At 35.2% G+C, this 20463-nt stretch overlaps 1 protein-coding gene across 1 annotated transcript in view; it reads left to right on the plus strand.

Annotated features, from left to right (window-relative positions):
- The window catches only part of Erbb4 (erb-b2 receptor tyrosine kinase 4), a 988011-nt gene that overhangs the window by 712585 nt on the left and 254963 nt on the right, over positions 1 to 20463 (plus strand). The window contains exons 7-9 of the mRNA XM_076932054.1: positions 2601 to 2674; positions 3467 to 3557; positions 7169 to 7368. Coding sequence (XP_076788169.1) covers positions 2601 to 2674; positions 3467 to 3557; positions 7169 to 7368 — 365 coding nt within the window. The remainder of the gene's footprint in view (positions 1 to 2600; positions 2675 to 3466; positions 3558 to 7168; positions 7369 to 20463) is intronic.

A 20463-nucleotide genomic window follows, 5' to 3' on the forward strand; every position in this document is an offset into this window, starting at 1 on the left:
TGAAAAAAAATATAAAGAAAATGTAAAAAAAAATAATTGGCATGTTCACACCCTGGCTTTATAGTGTCTTTGCCATGAATGGAAATCTAACTCATATCCTTAATTAGAATGAGAATTACAGTCTTGCAAAAGGTCTAGAGTTATCAAAGCAATATTTCTGTCATCCATTTTCTTAGCATTGTTCATGTACATGTTCTTACAGTAAAAAGCTGCTCACAAGCATGTTGGCTCTCTGTTGCACAAAGAGACTGAAAGGAAGAGGTTTTCATGATGTGCTGTAATAATGGCAGATAGTGGAAGTCACACCTAGGTTTCATGACAAAAATAAGTGTCTTTCAGGGGAATTATGAGTTTGTTCTTTCTATGCTGAAAGTTATTGCAAATCACCAAACAGAATGACAGGGTGCTAATCTTCTACATGACTCTGTGTTTAGGAAGGAAAGTAATTTCAAGGTACTGTGGACCCCTTGTGGCTTTAGGATGACAATCCCTAGAGGTACTTTGAAGTTGAAAAGGAAAATTTTGTTAGCTTAGTTTTATGAGAGTCTTGAGTCTCTAAAATTAAGTATATAAAATATCTAGTTTATTTGGTATCACGTTAATCTCCAAAACTTTATTTATTTCCTAGCGAATGAGAAGTTTTCAGTCATGAGTTGGGCTAACTTCATTACATATGCTTACCCTGAATTTTGATTCTTTCACAGTGAAGCAAGGATTTTTGATTTCGTAGTCAGAATGTTACTTTCCATGGGAGAACAATGTTAAAGGTCATTTCCCAAAATTAAGAGATTCTATTTATTCAGCTATCAAGAGTATTTTTTACATTAAAAGATGGATGTAGAATTCAGTAACAGACAGATGATGAGGAGTGCTATGAAATGTTTTCTGGATATGGCATGGCTGCTACGCACATGAACTTATAAAACCTGTGGCCACCTCCACAAGACCTGCACAAAATCAAGCTACTTGAAACATCCATCATGGAGATCTGACAGGTTGATTAGCTGAGAATATGGAGGTAGTCAGGGGCTGCTGGAGGATACAGTGTTACTTTCTTTAGATGGATGGTCACTGGTATCCTGCCACATATTCCAGTAGATGATCCCACAACCATGTGCATATGGGCAGTATTAACTGGAGTTAATGTATTCAAATATTCTAAATCAAAAGAAGGCATGAAGTTGGTAGGATGATGCTTTAGATGGGCTGAGGATGAAATTGGAATGATGTTTTAGGAGTGAATACAATCAAGATACACTATATTTATGTATGGAATTTTCAAAGAATAAATAAATATTTTTAAAAGATGACCAAAAGTTTACCATGTGTTATACTTTATTTTGCATATATGTGCCTTAGAATAATGGTCATATATTATATAACATATAAATGCATACATATATGGGCATACACACACACACACACACATATATATATATATATATATATATATATATATATATATATATATATATATATATATGAGAGACTGAGTGTCGTAGCAAAAATTCAACTTTTTGAGAACTTTACATTTAAGCTTTAAGCTTTTAAGAGATATTCATTCATGTGACACTGAGAGTAATCTGGATCAATAGTTTATTTTGAGTCCTAGAAAAGTGTGCTTGTAGTTTTTCAGTCTCAGCAATACACAGCATCAGAACTTTCTACAGCAATGCACTTTAAACTAGTAGTACATTGCATTGATTGCATTTCTTAGTTTGAAATGTAATTTAATCAAGCAAAGCCTTTTTTAAAGTGATGAGATGGCCCATAGTGTGGGGTAATATGCTGATGAAATGAGTTTAGAAAGCCAGTGTCAGGTGGTTCGAGAGATCAACCTGGAATTCATAGTTGCTGAAAATAATGATCTTTCAAAGATTGCTTTCAGTGAAAGCAGACTTAACAGCAGCTATGCCATATACCTATTGGTTTGTTGGGGTATTATAAAGTACCTTGGTTGACAACACATTTAAGATTGCATTCAAAAAAATTACTGTATTCTGAATATTTTTCCACACAAAAAATAAAAAGTTTTCACAGATGATACAAAGGATAAGTAGTCACAGGGAGAATAAAAATCTTTTAATTGCTATATAATTTTAGAAAAAAATCTAAGTTTATTACTCTTAGAAAGTTCAGTAACCCATAGAAAGGTACATATGCATAGAATTTATCATTTCCATGAAGATATGAAGTCTCAACACATATTATGGATCCTTTTAAAGTAATAAGGCATTTAACAAATGAGGTATGTTCCTTGAATTACTGAAAGTATTATTTTAATTACTGAGAGAATTTGGTATAATGTTGGGCTTAATATTCAAGTATGCAATTATTTTATATGACCATTATTATTCTAAAATATTTTGTAAGATGAAAACAGGAAACAGTCTATTAGTTTTTTAATGATAGGTTTAATAATATGGTGTGAATTTTAAATAATTTTTGTAGGAAAGCAGGACTTTAAAAATATTAAAGTTTATACATTTTGCATTAAGAAATTTGCTATATCTTAAATAATATATATTTTTAGATGGAAGCAAATATTTTCTGTGTTATAAAATAAGTAAATTTGGATGCATCTCTTCCTGATTTTGTAGGGACCCTTACAATGCTATTGATGCCATAGACCCAGAGAAACTGAACGTCTTTCGAACAGTCAGAGAAATAACAGGTACTTTTAATAATAGATAGAAGTTCTAGTCTATAAAACCTACATGATCACTTAGCTTTTATATTCTGAAGCCAATATAATTCAAGTATGAACTTTGATATATAGTTATTATTGTGATTTCAAATACCAAAAGATAAATGGTCCTTGGGCACTTGTTTTGCAGTTGACTCCCACATAAAATTACAGTTTAGTGTGAATAATAAACATCACTCACTTAATATGATATTTTTGAGTGCTTACTATTTTTAAATATCTTATATTAGTTATAATGGGTTCATAAATATGAATCAACATTGGATTTAACATCACAGAAAACAAAACTTGATGAGCTAGAGATGAATAATATGTCTTATATTTCTACATAGATACAGATGTCATAATAAATAAATGGTAGTAATAAATAAATAATAAATAAATGGTGAAGGAGTTAACAGAAATAAAACTTTATTTCTGTTCTTGATAAAATTTGTGTATATGTATCTACCACAATAAAGTAAATTATACTATCTTAATATTCGAAACGTCCAAGTTTATGAGTCCCTGAATCTTAAAAACATGGTTTCTTGGTGCCATTCTTCAATAACAATTATTAATCTATCATTTACTTCAGAAATTCATAGTACTATACTTAATTGTATAAGGATAAATAAGTGGTGGGTACTTCAAAAGTAGTTTTCATTTTCTTGTGCTTACTCCCTATGTTTCAATATATTTTCATTATGTTTGAATAATAATTAACACTGACACTGAATAATAATATCATGAATTATATCACTTTCTTATTCCCTGTAGGTTTTCTGAACATACAATCATGGCCCCCAAATATGACAGATTTCAGTGTTTTCTCCAACCTGGTCACCATTGGAGGAAGAGTCCTCTATAGGTAGGTGAATATGCTCAGTGCTGTCAGCTGGCCAAATATGCAGATGAATATCACAAATGCTACAATGTTATAATCATCAGTCTTCCTCATCTACGGATTCATTCCAAAAATGAGCTCTTGAAATAATCCCTGGTGTGGTGTGGAACAGATAGAATTCATTGTTTGTTTTTAAGTGCGTATTGTGTGGGCAGATATTTATGTATTTCTGGTATAAGGCATGTAATACAAGCTGTAAAACTGAACTTTATATGTAATTTATGTTATGCCAAGACATCAATGTCTTATACCAAGACTCAGTAATGACTCGAGTGTGTGGGGAATCAATGCTGCTGTAGCCAGAGGCTTGCGTTTTCTCTCTGATGCCGTTGTTTATGCCACATATCCTAGGTTGATGTTGCTGGTGTAGGTTTCCTGTCCATTGTGTTGAATAATAAATGGAGATGTCATTAATGGGAGAGAAAGTGCCTAACCTCACAGAGACTTGAAGTGTGTGGGGGCGGGGGGGCGGGGAAGTCCACCCACTCAGAGGAGATGGGGAGGCAGAAGGGGGGAAGGACAGTGGGAGGGGGTCACCAGGAGGAGAGTGGGATGTAAAAATTAAATTAAAAAAATAGATGGAGAGCATAGAGGGATATTGTTAGCAAATATCAATGTCAATATTTTAAATGCACATGATAAAATAAGCATTTTAGTGAGTTACTACCTTTTCAAAGGTTTCTTTAAGTTTTGAAAAGCAGTACAAATGGTAAATAAATACTAGAAAAAAATTTCAATACCTTTATGTAATGAAAACAAAAGTGAAAGCCAGTGCCTTTATCTCAGTCAGTGAGAAAACAAAGGATAACAAATGCTAACAAGCATGCAGGAGAACAGACACTTATCCAAAAATGATGAAAGTACAAACTAGTACATCACCCAGAGAAATGATTGTGGGGCTCATTTACAAAACAGTACCACTGTATAATGAGGCTATTTACTTCTTAAGTACATGACCAATGTTAGCATGAAGCAAAGATACCTTCACGTCTATGTTTATTGCAGCACTAATCATAGCAGCCAAGTTAAGGAATGGCTGGCCCTGTCAATAGGTGAGTGGCTAAGTAAAATGTGTATAATTACAATTTTGTTTGACGCCTCAATTTGGATAAAGTGAATTTTAAAGGACCACAATTCTAGAAAATTAATAGGTGCTGAGAGAGAAAGAATTACTCTACTCCAAAGATGAACCCCCTAATAAGTTAGCCAATCCCACTGAGTCAAGCATAAACACATATGCATATGAGCAACACTAAATGGACTAAGTCAGTTTTAACACACACACACACACACACACACACACACACACATATATATATACATATATATTCATAAAATAATAATTAAGGAAAAATTAATAAATTGGTAAGGTATGGGATGACATCAAAGAATTAAGAGTGTGAAGTGTGGAGTGGAAATTATGTATATATGGTACTCATGTATGAAATTCTCAAAAAAAATAAATATATAAACTGTATGAACACACACACTGAAGTGGAATTCTACCATATGAAAGAAAAATCATCATGACAGTTGCAGGAAATACACAGTATTGGGAAGTATGTGAAAGAAAATAAACTGTACTCTGAAAGGCAAATATATATTTTCTATAATTCAAAATATAAACATTGATAGGTGATAGATGGATAGATGATAGATAGATAGATAGACAGGTAGACAGACAGACAGATAGATAGATATGACATGACAGTAGAATACAGACTCTTTAGGAAGAAGAGCTAGACCTGTGAAGGGAAAACAGGAGAAAGTAGTATGAGGAAAATATAAAACTACAATGTGTATGTATGAAAATGTCACAATGAAACCCATAAACATATCACAGAAATGGGTGAAGGAAAAAACTTAATTAAAAAATCATCAGGAGGAAAATTTATTCACGTGCTATGTGAAACGAAGATTTATTATCCATTGCATAAAATATTAACTACTCCAAGCATTATTAGGATATATAGTCAACAATTCAAAGAGTTTAAGAAGGAAGAAAAAATTAAAAATTACATCTCCATCTTCATGCTTTAACATCTTTGATTTTTGTTACTAAAAACAGTTCTAAATTTAAATTTAAAGCCAAGTGTATTTAAAATTATTAATGAAAAATAAAGTTTGTATCTACCAAAGGAAGTTCATTGTCCTTTAGTTGACTGAGATACAAGGGTGTGGAAAGTATAATTTAAGCCCAATAAAATATAAGTACTAAGGAAACAACAAAATGTGGATGATTTTGTAATAAAATGAAGTTTTTAAAAGACCATTCTTTTGTCTTGAGTACATTGAGTTTGATAATTCTTCCAAACTATCTGAAGTTTCTCATTATTTTTTATTCTAAATGTTTAGGTCGTTTATTCTTAGTATTTCTTAACATGTTTTATACATTCTACAACTGATAAAATTTTGGTTTCTGATACGTATAAATTGAATCTTTAAAAGCTACAAATATTTTCTGTAACATTTACCTAAAGAAAGGATGGCTAATTTTACATAACTATAATGGAATGAATGGACTATAGTGGGTATTATAAATACACATTTGTATTTGTATTTAGTCTGTAAATAGTTGCTCTTACTCATTGTAAGACTTTACTCTTTTTTTTTAAGAATTTTTTATTAGATATTTTATTTACACTTCAGATGGCATCCCCTATCCCCATTCCCCCCACCCCCCTTAGAAAACACCTATCCCATGCCCCCTTTTCCTTTTTGCATCTATACATTTTTTTAAATAAATGTTAATCATAGGCTTTATAAGTTTGGAATTGTTCAATCAGAGGTGTAACCCACTGACCAACCTAGATATAACAACTATCTTTGACTGGTGGAGATACATGAATATCTGCCTCCCTGTCTCCCCCCTCTTTCTCTCTTTCATCACCTAGCTTCTCCTCTCCTTCTTCTTCTCCTCTTCTCACTCCTTTTCCTCCTCTCAGTACTCCTCCTACCTTAGCTCCTCCTACACATCACCCTTCCTGTTAAAATCAAACTTTTCTCTCAAAATACAATTATAGCATAATTATGCCAATTTGTATCAGTGAGGTACAGGATAGTCCTAATACCCAGTCCATCCTTTTGTTGACTAACCAGCTCCTCTGTCATCTATTCTAACTAAAACATTTAGTTCTGAACCTGGCTTTAGGATGGATGTCAGCTGACGACCATCCACTCAAATCTTTTCTCTTAAAGACTTTACTCTTGAGGAACACAAAATTTAGGCTGAGAAGGCAGAATGTAGCTAATTCACTAATACACACACACACACACACACACACACACACACACACATATATATATATATATATATATATATATATATATATATATATATACAATCAGTGTTAATAACTATAAGTAATAAACATTGCCCTTTGGGAAATGAAATGATTATTTAAGTCTAGATATCTTCAAAGACAGAAATATTAATCAGAAGAACAGATTTGTCTGTTTGTCCTCTCTATAAATTTCATTATTTTTACTTTCTCTGTGAGATGCTAAGTTCTTACTTAACTTTAGAGTACATTTCCTAAATTATTCATTTCCATTTCTCCCTCTCTCCTTTTTAGTGGTCTCTCATTGCTTATCCTCAAACAACAAGGTATCACTTCTCTACAGTTCCAGTCTCTGAAGGAAATCAGTGCAGGCAACATCTATATCACTGACAACAGCAACCTGTGTTATTACCATACCATTAACTGGACAACACTCTTCAGTACCATTAACCAGAGAATAGTGATCCGAGATAACAGAAGAGCTGAGAACTGTAGTAAGTATATGTTCTATAACTTAAAACCATACATTCTGTTCTTTTTTTTATATTTCACTATATACTTGAAAATAGCATCAGAATTTTTGCCTATTAGCCCAATGTTGGATAATAGAGAGGTAGTACAATTATCAAAAATGTGGCATAAATAGTCAGAGATTTATAGCATATAGTCTGTCTTCACATACTGGCCAATGTCAGGAAACCTCATTTGGACATTTTGATGCCCAGATGGTGAGGTGATATCAAGAGGGACCCTCCCCCCATTCCCACAGTCACCATAAGCACTCTTATCTAAATCTGGGATGAGTGTTAATTTTAAATGCAATACTTTAAGCAGATGGTTTGAAGTTCAAAATGATTTTTAAAATACTCACACACAAAAAAGAAAGACCTTAGCTCATTCATAAAGGGTGACAGTGGCTTGAGAAAATTTCCCCTTTTAAGTCAAAACCGTCAAAGCAGGCATGGTGATTTGAAGGGAATGACATTGAGAAACAACTGTGGGACATGAAAGACTGCATCACTTCCTGCCTCTTTCTCCCATGCAGTGCTGATGCTCACAGAGTGACAGTTCTGTGGGGGGAGAAGTTCTAGTGGATTCTTCATAAGTCTTTTGAAGTTTTCTAAAAGAAAAAGAATAAATTCTTATATATAAAGAGTATAGAGATAAATATTACCAACTCTTCAAAACCCATGTTAGTTAGTTTTATTTTTTAAGCTAATACATTTCATTGCTTAAAAACTACTATGCCTATGTACTTAAATATAATTAAACAAAATTTCATTATTGATTTTTCAATACAGGAAAATCTTTCCCCAATTACAGCTCTACCTTTTTCATTATTAAATATGTAATGAATAGCCATGGTTTTATATGCCAGTGATCTAAGAGGAATAGGAAATCTTTACAATTTACATGATTGGGGTTGAGACCAAGTCATATTTATTGTTCACTGAACATTTATATTTTTCTTATGTAGTAGTTCATTTTATTCATGCCTTTTTTCTATAACAAGATAGGTAATTGTTGCGCTTTTTTGCTTCTAGATTTGAAAACGCACTCTGAAGTTCTAACATTAATTTTCTGTTTTTATATGTATTGTGAATAAATTTCTGCTTTCAGATGATTTTTAACTTTTTTATTTGCTAATCAAACCTTTTATGTTTTTATCAATTTATGAGATTAGCTTTTCTACTTTCTGTCTTATTTCTTATTTCTGTATGTTCAAATTTACTGTAATTTTTAGACATATGAAAGGGTTTATAATGACTTTTAATATCCTATTAAATACTATATTAAGCCAATATTATTTATTGACTAATCAGTTTCTCTTCAGTTACAGAAGTTGGTTGTAATATGTTGTACGAAATTATCAGCTAAGAACATGTCAGATTGTGTTTCTTAATTAATGTATGTGATTTAATTTGTTCACACCCACTATGTAACTTGTAACAATATCCATGGAAAGATCAGTATAGCAATATCAAGAAAGATAAATAATATCCCCAATGTTTTGAGCTACTAATTATATCCATTGTTCAAACTAATGTCTAACACATTTCTAAGAACTTGGATGTTCATTTCTCCATGAGATTATTCAAAAGAAATTATTGTTATCATAGGCAGTCTACCAGCTTACTATAATATATTCTGTATATTTTAGTCAGGATCACATTTGTCTTAGTACTTGTTTTATGCTGTTACAGCAATAAATAAATAAATAAATAAATAAATAAATAAATAAATCTAACTAAAGCTGGGTACTTTTTAACATAAGATTTGTTTAGTTTACATTTTTGTTGGGGATAAAGGTCACAAAATAGGTGCATTAGTCAGGGTTCTCAAGAGCAACATAACTGATATAATGAATCTACATATATTGAAAGGGAGTTGTTACAATGTATTACAGGTTGTGGTCCAGCTAGTCCAACAATAGCTGTCTCCATTGGAAAAGGCAAGAATCTGTGCAGTTCATTAGACTGGGTATCTCACATGATATTCAATATACAATGGAAACCTTAAAAAAGTGGGTACCAGTGAATGAAGGCTGTCTTAGGATTTTACTGCTGTGAACAAACACCATAATCAAGACAACTCTTATAAAGATAATGTTTAATTGGGACTGGCTTATAGGTTCAGAGGTTCAGATCACTGTCACCAAGGTGGATGGCAGCATCAAAGCAGGCATAGTGGAGGAGGAACTGCGAGTTCTACAAATTCATCTAAGGGCTGCTAGGAGACTTGCTTCCAGGCAGCTAGGACAAGGTTCTTCAAGTCAGTGACCACAGGGCCAAATGTACTCTAATGGGGCTATACCTCCTAATAATGTCACTCCTGGGCCACACATATTCAAACCATTACAAAGGCTCCCACTTCCACACAATGCCACCCTGGCAAAGTTCACCTCCCCATTCCCTTCCCCTTCTCCTCTGAGAAAGGAAGGAGCCCTTGGGTACCAAGTCACCCTGACATACCAAGTCACTGGAAGCAGAAGGAAACAACAGACAGAAACGTGAGTAGGGAGGTCGGAAGGTGGGAAGAGTCAACCCAACATGTTTCAAAAATACCATAAAGAAACTTGTTATTTTGTAAGATAATTAAAGTAGCATGTAGATAGATAAATAAATTGAATTTTAAAATAATAAGGGCCCCAGTAAAACTAGTGCTACCTATATGCTTGTGGTTTTATGGCCATTCACTAGAGTATGGGAAATTGACCAATGCCCATGTCCTGACTGGGCAGTAAATTCCTATCCTCAACAGCCATCAACAATAGCTCCTTGTATAGGAATGAAACTTAGGGCTTTTTCTCCCCCATTTATTCATGTACTTCCACTGTTTATGTTCTCCTGTTTTTTTTATTTACTTTTAAGGACCTTTATCATATTTTAATGGCTATTTTAAAGTCTATGTCTTGTGCTTCAGCTATCTTGAAATACATAATGTCTGTTGTAATAAGGTTGTTGAGTCCTAATAGGAATATTTTGTCCTGAATTCTATTGTTTTTTGCTTTTATCCTGACATGTAGACATCTATGTTTGGAAAACAATAATTTCTAAGTGCTGGTTTTGGGTCTTGTGTTTGTTGAGTGGGTATTTTGTTCCCTATTTTCTGCTGCCCTTTCTGGTATGGTGGTTGTATGTTGCCTGGCAGGAAATTCTTCTGGGATGCTCATATGTGTTCTTAATGGGCTTTCCAGGTAAAATGTGTTCTAGATATTGGAAGTTGACACTTGGAAATAAGAATGGTTTGGGAAGGGATTAGGGGTCTATAGAAGAGAGGAAAGCACGATATTCTACCAGAATCTTCTTATTGCCATGAAACTGGAGTCAGTGCATGAGGGGAGTCTGTAACAGATAATCTGCTGCAGAGCTGATGATGAAACTGGGAAATTTTTTTAGAGAAGCAAAGAGAGAGATGAAGAACTACAATCAGACTATCTGCTTCCCTTGTTGGAGAAGCCTGTGGGTTCCCATAGAATACTTACTGGAATTGGGGACTAGATAAAGCTATGAGTGAGGAGTGAAGGACAGAAGTTTAGCAGAGGAGATAAGTGTGATCCATTGGAGGTAGAGATATAGGGGTGGGGCGACATTTTGATGAGTGACAGACAAAGCACTTTAAAATATCCACAATATATAAAGCTTAGGTAATGCTTCAGAATCAAAATGTGCAGTGATGCTAAACATTTTGGTTTTGCTGGTTTTAGTTTTTAGAAATTTTGATTGGTGAGTTAGTTGGTTTTGTTTGGTTTTCTTGCTTGTTTGTTTTTTGGATAGGTTTCGGGAGGTGCATAAAATACTGAAGAAATGCAGTCGTAGCTTATTGTCCTTGGGGATCAGATCAAGAAGTCCAGCACAACTGTAAAGTCTGTAACCATGCATTCTCCATTGTATAAAATGGCAGACTATTTTTTGAAACCTATGCACATCCTTCATTATGCTTAAATTACATCTAGGTTACTTATAATATTTAATTCAATTTAAATACTGTCAAGATAGGTGCTACAGTATTGTGTATGGAAGATAAACATGAGTAAAAATTGATATATCATCACAGTCCTGTTTACAATAAATGAAGTTTTTGTAGTTTGATCAAAGGTTGATTACATCTGCAATAACATTAACCACATATACATGGATATGAAGGACCAACTGTATGCGATTTTCTATTTATCTATGTCTTTACATTCCTGACACTTGGTAATAGGAACGCTACCTCATTGAGCATGCCTCAGTCAAATAGAAACTGCAAAACTATAATTACTTGCTAATTACTAAACTCCATGGATGGCCACATGACCTCATTTTGCAATGATTACTGTATATCCTGTATTTAATCCAGACAGCATTGATAAAGAAAGAAGGTAGGCATGTAATAAAGACAGGCTTGGAAGAAATATTTTTGTCATGCACTATCTTATTTGTTTTTCCCTGGTAACCATGACAATAGCAACTAGAGAATAAATATTTTACTTTCTAGAATATCATAAGGAATTTCAGTTTCCTATAAAAATCTCATGCACTTGTTATTGTGGTCATTCTTATTTCTAATTTTTTTATATGCTACAAAGGATAAGCTTTGGATATTGTTTATGATTAATCATGATTTAAAATTACAATCTAAGATAGTTTGCTGAGAAAGGAGGTTTTCTACTATGCTAACTGTCCTATATTCCCATCTTTAGTTTGCATACACCTATCTTGCTACATCTTCTCAGTCCTATGCATTTACCAACTAGATTCTGCCTAACCGGTTAGAGGAACTGTTCTTGGGAGGGTATATCCTATGTTCACTTAGAAATTAATGAACTCTGCTGTAATTTTCATTAAACCAGGCTTGATGTGGAACATAAGGTGCATAAATCAGGATCCAGTATAAACAGTATCCTTTGAAGTAATCAGAAGATAGACACTCTTAATTATACTTCTTAGATCTCCCTTCCTAAATTACCAAAGTAAATATCAGTACACTGCTCTTTGTAATTTTTTCCATATTTTATTTGAAACAGCACAATGTCTAATTACTAACAATGACTCAAATGCTCTCTATGTTCTTTTCAAAAAATAATTAGCAGTTGCTGTTGCTGATTAGTTACAAAAATGAGATCTTGTCTAATTTTTAACCTAAAATGTCTAAAGGCATCAAGAACTTCTCAGTGATAAAGGCAGCCGCACTGCAGGGTTCAGTTTTCATTTCAAATGACAACACTATATTCTGACTAGTGCCTACATGAGTGGCTATAGCATTTTAAAGGTAAGGCTGTTGAATGTTAAAATTCAGGAGCCTGGGATTCAATTGATAGAGCTTCTTCTGGGCAGCTCTGAGCTTTGTATTGTTTCTTCTCCTCAAAAAATATCGGAAGACACTGATTAGTTGCATCTGAAATCTGACTTCAAGTTTATAAAGATAGGATTAAAATATAAGTTAAAATGAAGGTATATACGTAGTATAAGATATTAGTCTAGTGACTAGTGTCTTCAGAAGAAAAGAGACAGAGAAAATGCCATGTGACAATTTAGAGAGAAGATAGACATAATTGGAATTATACATTTATAAAGTAATGAAGCAAAACATGACTGACATCACAGAAAGTTAGATCAGTATCATGATCTACTGCATGAGAGAGAGACAGAGACAGAGACAGAGAGACAGAGACAGAGAGACAGAGAGAAAGAAATTGCCCAACACCTTAATCTGCATGCATGCTTCTGACTTTGAATTTTATGAAACAACATTTTTCTATTGTTTACACCCATGTAAGTGGTGCCATTTAATCATCAAAATGCTTGGAGTCTAAAAGGAATGTTTGTGTTGTAGACCTCTAATTCTGTATCCTTAGTACATATGGCACATTGAGACAGATGTCTGTGGGAGAGTCTTTGGGAAACTCTGCTTTGTCTCTTCCCCTATTACTCTCCATATCAAATTACAGTTAGAAGTATATGGAATAGTGGGGTGTGACATCACATCTTAACGATATGGTCATTTCAAGAAGAACTAAGTGATGATATCAGTTGGCATCAAACCACAGATGGGAGACAGATCGCCAAAGCTCAACCTAGAGTTGAACAGCTGTGGCAATAAATGGTTACTGAAAAAGGGAATATCTGTTATGTGTATGTATGATTATCTGTTAGGTTATCCACCTCAAATGGTCATCTCTAAATCCATATACATTTGAGAAATAATAAACAGACTCATCAAGCTACCTACATGCATATGTGTGCACGTGTACAGGTACAGAAGCATGTAACAATAATTACATAAATCATTGAACTGGGAGACACTGAGAGAGTACTCTAGGAGTTGGAGTGGATGGAATGGGAATGGTAATTAAGTTAACATAACATTCTTGTGTGAAATTTGACATCTGTGGGCTGTGATGCCACTGGAGACCATGTTGATGTCTGTGATCCAAGCTGCCATTGGGGAACATGTTGAGATCTGTGTTCCACGATGCTGACAGAGGCTATGTGGAAGTGCATGAGCTGTGCTGCCATTGGCTGTTATGGGCAGGGAAGCATCCTTTGGAGTGCTATCAATGACTTCAGACTTATAATTAAGAATGAGAGACACTGGATGCTTCTGTGTCAATCTATCCTTGTTTCCCATGCACAAACACATAAAAGAGCAGTCCAGATAGGAAGTATAGCTTTTCACAGTTGATTCCTTCTGGCAGCAGGGTATTGGAGAGGAGGATCCAACTATTTGGGGGGGGGGGGGCAAGCCATTTATTTATTTATTTATTTATTTATTTATTTATTTATTTAAATATAGGGCTTTATGTAATTTTTAAATTACTTTTGTATTTTTACAGTCCAGTCATCGCCCCACTCCTGGTCTGCCATACCACAGTTCCTCATCCTATTCTTCCTCTCCCTGTCTCCAAGAGGCTGTTCTGTTCCACCCCAGCAGGCCTCCCTGGGGTCAAAAGGTTCGCAAGGGAGAGGCACCTCTTCTCCCATAGAAACCAGACTGAGGCAGTCCTCTGGTATATATATGTGGGAGCCTTGGACCAACTAGTATATGTTCCCTGGTTGGTGGCTCATTGTATGAGAGATCTAGGGGTCCAGGTTAGTTGAGACTGCTGGTCTTGGTATGGGTTAGCCCTCCTCCTCAGCTTCTTCCAGCTTTTCTCTAACACAACCTCAGAGGTTTATGACTTCAATCCATTGGTTGGGTTTTAATATCTGCTTCTATTTCAGTCAGCTGCTTGTTGGGCCTCTCAGAGGCCAGCCATGCTAGGCTTCTGTCTGTAAGTACACCATAGCATCAGTAATAGAGTCAGGCCTCGGATTTTCCCCTTGACATGGATCCTAATTTTAAGTAGTGACTGGACTGCCTTTCCCCTAAGTCTCTTCCTCATTTTTGTCCCTGTAGTTCTTTTATATAGGAACAATTCTGGGTCAGACTTTTTGACTGTTGGATAGCAACCTCATCCCACCACTTGATGCCCTGTCTTTCTACTGAAGGTGGAGACTACTAGTTCCCTCTGCCCACTGTTGGGCATTTCATCTAAGGTTCTTCCCTTTGAGCCCTGAGATTTTCTCTGGTACTTTCTAGAGGGATCCAGTTTTTTGTTTTGGGGGTTTTTTTTTTGTTTTGTTTTGTTTTTTTTAAAGCTAGTCACAAGGGAGACTAGTCTGAAGTTCTGTTTCTTTGTTGGGTCTTTGAGTAGTCTAGGTATAAGAGTAATTGTGGCTCCAAAGAATGAATTGCTTAGTGCTCCTTCTGTTTCTATTTTGTGGACTAGTTTAAAGAGAATTGGTATTATATCTTCCTTGAAGGTCTGATAGAATTTTGCACTAAAACCATCTGGTCCTGGGCTTTTTTTGTAGGTGGGGGGAGACTTTTAATGACTGCTGTTATTTCTTTAGGGATTATGAGATGGTTTAGATGGTTTATCTGTTCCTGATTTAACTTTGGTACCTGGTATCTGTCTAGAAAATTGTCCATTTCATTCAGATTTTCCATTTTTGTTGAGTATAGGCTTTTATAGTAGGATCTGATGATTTTTTGAATTTCCTCAGTTTCTGTTGTTTTATCTCCATTTTCAGTTCTAATTTTCTTATTTTGGATACTGTCTCTGTGCCCTCTGGTTATTCTGGCTAAGGGTTTATGTATCTTGTTGATTTTCTCAAAGAACCAGCTCCTGGTTTTGGTGATACTATGTATAGTTCTTTTTGTTTCTACTTGGTTGATTTCAGCTCTGCGTTTGATTATTTCCTGCCTTCTACTCCTCGTGGAGTATTTGCTTCTTTTTGTTCTAGGGCTTTCAGGTGTGCTGTCAAGTTGCTAGTGTATGCTCTCTTCAGTTTCTTGTTGTAGACACTTAGAGCTATGAGTTTTCCCCTTAGCACTGCTTTTATTGTGTCCCATATGTTTTGGTATGAGAATATTCCACCTCACATCAGTCAGAATGGCTCAGATAATAGCAGATGCTGGCAAGGATGTGGAGAAAGAGGAACACTCCTCCATTGTTGGTGGGATTGCAAGCTGGTGCAACCACTCTGGAAATTAGTCTGGCAGTTCCTCAGAAAATTGGACATAGCATTACCAGAGGACCCAGCTATACCACTCCTGGGCATATACCCAGAAGATGCTCCAACATATAACAAGGACATATGCTCCATTATGTTCATAGCAGCCTTATTTATAATGGCCAGAAGCTGGAAAGAACCCAGATGTCCTTCAACAGAGGAATGGATACAGAGAATGTGGTACATTTACACAATGGATTATAACTTGGTTATTAAAAACAATTTATTCGAGAAATTCTTAGGTAAATGGATGGAACTAGAAAATATCATCCTAAGTGAGGTAACCCAATCACAAAAGTACACACATGGTATTCACTCACTGATAATGGATATTAGCCCAGAAGCTTGCAATACCCAAGATGCAACTAACAGACCACATGAACTCATGAAGAAGGAAGACCAAAGTGTGGGTGCTTCAGCCCTTCTTAGAAGGAGTAACAAAATACTCAAGAGAGCAAATATGGAGACAAAGTGTGGGACAGAAACTGAAGGAGGGACCATCCGAAGACTGTTCTACCTGGGTATCCATCCATGTGCTGTCACCAAAGGTAGACTCTGATGTGGATGTCAGGAAGTGCATGGTGACAGGAGGTCTGCCAGTGTCTGACATATTTAGAGGTGGATTCTCACAGCCAACCATTGAACTGATCACAGGGTTCCCAATGGAGGAGTTAGAGAAAAGACAGAAGGAGCTGAAAGGGTTTGTGGTCCCATGGGGAGAGCAACAATGCCAACCAATGAGAGTTCCCAGAGTCTAAACCACCAGCCTGGGAGCAAATAGGAAGGGACTCATGGCTCCAGCTGTATATATAGGGAAGGATGGCTTTGTAGGGCATAGGTGGAGAGGAGATCATTGGTCCCATGAAGGCTGGGTACTCAGTGGAAGGTAGAAAGGTGAGAGAGGGGGGGCACAGCCTCATAGATGCAGGAGGAGGGGGGGTAGGGTAGAGGGTTCCTGGGCATGAGTGCAGGTAATGGGATAAGGAGATAACATTTGAAATATAAACAAAATATCTAATAAAATGAAAGAATGGACATCTGAGAAAAAAAGGGCTAATTACTGGGAGCTTGACAATGTTCAATGAGTATATGGACAAGACAAATTGGACTTGGTGCATTTTCTTTCTAGTTATATCTGTGGGCGATTGGGATTGGGATGGATGCAAAGTGTATGTGATAAGGGTGCATTGGATGAAATTCCCAAATAATTCATTAAAAACACTGTTTGGGGGTTGGAAAACAGAAGTTCTAAAACTAAAAACTAAAATAAATCTAAAATTTAAAAAGTTAAAAAGAAATGTACATAAAAATGAACTGGGCAATTAATTTCTTCTTGTGTAGATTTACTTCTTCCCTCAAAAAGGACGTAGGAGATTTTATAGCTTAGAAACTTAAACTAATATATTTCAGGAAAATTTTGGAAGACAACAAAACCCAGAAAACTTAAAACCATATCCTCTAAATAGCGTATATATTTTGTATTTACTAAAAACCAAAGGGATATTTAATAATACTTTACTTATTATTTTAGTAATTAGAGTATATGTAATATATACTTATGTAATATATATAATATATAACATATATTATATAATATATATTTATTTAATTTTTGCAGTGTAGTATTTTTTCTGACAGACACTTTATAACATACTCAGTATTATAAGCATTATCTGTATACTTTTAATATCTAACTGCTGTTAATTCTCATTCTTCTCAACTCCTACAGTCTGAATTTTGTGCTCAGGTTGTATTCAGGCCACCTATTAAAATTATAAGTACACAGCAGACATGATTATTGATCCACTATCAATGCACACAAGTAGCTAGTCCTTCTATGAGGTAACACATATATATTTATAGTATCCAACATAAAAGTAATTTATAAACAAATACTTTTAAATGTACTTGTGAGGTTTCTTGTGCTTTTAATTTTTGGTCAGTAAATTTATTGAATGTTTATTTAAAATACCCAACTGTATATTAAATACCATATTAATATTATGGTCATATTCACCTTAATCTTGAAAGAAAGATATCCACTTTACAAATCTGTAGCAGGAAAGTAATTGCCCATGGCAATATGGCTCATGAAGCAATAAAGATTTGAACCTATATCTGTCATATCAGAAAAGCTTAACTTCTCTGTATGAAACAAACTTTACAGCATTAAAAAAAAAAAAGATTAATGCTACCTGTCTAAATCCTTTCTAAGTAAAAACCATGCTTCACTGTATGATAAATAATACCAACATAGTAGTTAGATTTGCTCTACAATGAAAAAATTATTTTCTGCCTTTGTGCCCATAGACAGGTCCTCCATTTCAATATTTTTAAGGGAATCCACTTACTGTCATTCATACAGGGCTCTAGCAAAATTCATTATTTGAAGCTCATCTCTATTTTAATGGAAACAGGTTCAATATTCTCTATAAGGGTCGAAATACTAAGCACATTATCTCTTCAGATTTTTAATAGACAGGTACAATTAAGATGAGATAAAGAAAAAAATCTGTTTTACAGCTTCTAGAGAAAACACAGAGGAAGTGAAAGGTTTCCTAATAACTACATTGCTAACGTTTCTTTAGAGAGGATTACGTGGCCTTCTGAACTCTAAGCTGTGAACAGGATGGCTCCAAACAAGGTCATTGCTCCAGGAGGTCAGGTGTTTGTTGACATCTTGGAGATGATTGAAACTTTTTTAAAAGTAGCTTCCCTGCCCTTTTGTTTTCTGCTTTTGGAGCCATTGCCATGATTTTACATTAGTGAAAATAATCTTTGTGTTTTCCTTTCCACCTAGTTGTTTGAAAAGAGTGAGTCACAGACACTTCTTACAGTTACCTTTTAGAATTACTTTTCTTTCTTGTGATTCTGCTGCCTTGATTCAAAGCTTCTATGCTATTAGGCACATGAATAAAGAGTTAGAGGGAACAGAAAACAGAAGGGAGGTTGGATCATAGTGAATGAAGATAAACCATCTGGGTCAAATAATGTGCTAGCACAGCAGAAAATCCCAACAGCTTTACTGTTTAACACATGGAAAGGTACTGTCACCCTTGACAGTAGGAGAGACAAGGCATAAGGCTAAAATGGTATTATGCTTAAAATATAAAGTATGGGGATTGGTATGATAAACCAAAATATTGATATGTTACCATGAAGTAGACAGTCTCAAATAGACACTGCTGGCTGTGAGAACTTCCTAGTGAAAGAAACCAAGAAATAACTGAGGGTCTTAGAACTTGATACAATATGAATTTGGCATAGTGATTGTGATTTTCAGGAAAACTAAATTTAATGAATGAGTATAAAGACTCAGATTCATGACAATAATTAGAATTGTTTAAATACCCTAATTATTTACACAATCTGTTCTCTTAAAATGTGGGGTTATCTTCTTCATACCTCACATAAAATTACTAATGCCATAGCAAGTACATAGAAGTGTTACATGGTGAGACATTGAAATATGAAACTAATAACCATATAATAGATGGATGCTCATAAAACACTATTATTACTTCTCATTCATAAAGATATTTCATTCGTGAAAACCATTCTATCATTTGATACATTATCAAATCATGGGCACCATATGTTTACCTATAAAATACTCTGAAAGTAGAAAGAAGAATCAAATGGATTTTGGAAACTGGCATTTAAGGGAGGCCACACAGGTAGGTTTCCTTCTCCATGTGTCTCAAATGTGGATGATCAGAAACAGGCAAATCAAAATGCCACCTTGTGAAGACCAGAAGTACTACCACAAAGTTAGTTATTTCTACTCTAAAGCTCAGAAAACTGAATAGTCTAACATGACAGACACCATTTAGATAATAACGGTTGCAATCTGGCTAAACTCTGCAGAAAAGAACCATGGTCCCAAGATGACTCAAAGCAGTGAAGGAGCAGAACTGTGCTGCATTCTATCTTCAGTGAGTTGCAATTAGAAGTCACCAAACCCAGGCACTATTGTGGATGCCTAGAAGTGCATGCTGACAGGAGCCTGGTATAGCAGTCTCTTGAGAGGCTCTGCCAGAGCCTGACAAATACTAAGCCTGATGCTCTAGGCCAACCATTGGACTGAAAACTGGGTCTCCAATAGAGGAGTTAGAGAAAGGACTGAAGGAGCTGAAGGGATTTGTAACCCCATAGGAAGAACAATAGTATCCACCAACCTGACCCCTCCCCCCCCCCAGAGCTCCTAGAGACTATACCACCAACCAAAGAGTACAAATAGAGGGACCCATGGCTCCAGCCATATATGTAGAAGAGGATGGCCTTTTCGGGCATAAATAGAAGGGGAGGCCCTTGGTCCTCTAAGGGTTCAATGCTCCAGTGTAGGGGAGTTTGAAGGCAGGGAGGAAGGGAGTGTGTGGGTGGATGAGCAAGGGAAACCCCTCATAGAAACAGGGGGAGGGGGATGTGCTAGAGGGCTTGGGGGGACCAGAAAAGGGGATAACATTGATAAGTAAATGAAAAAAATCCAATAATCTTTTTTTTGAAAAGAAACTTTATAAAACCTTTGGCAGCTTAAGAAAGAAAATC

Source organism: Arvicanthis niloticus, chromosome 3 (assembly GCF_011762505.2).
Source record: "Arvicanthis niloticus isolate mArvNil1 chromosome 3, mArvNil1.pat.X, whole genome shotgun sequence".
Lineage (NCBI taxonomy): Eukaryota > Metazoa > Chordata > Mammalia > Rodentia > Muridae > Arvicanthis > Arvicanthis niloticus.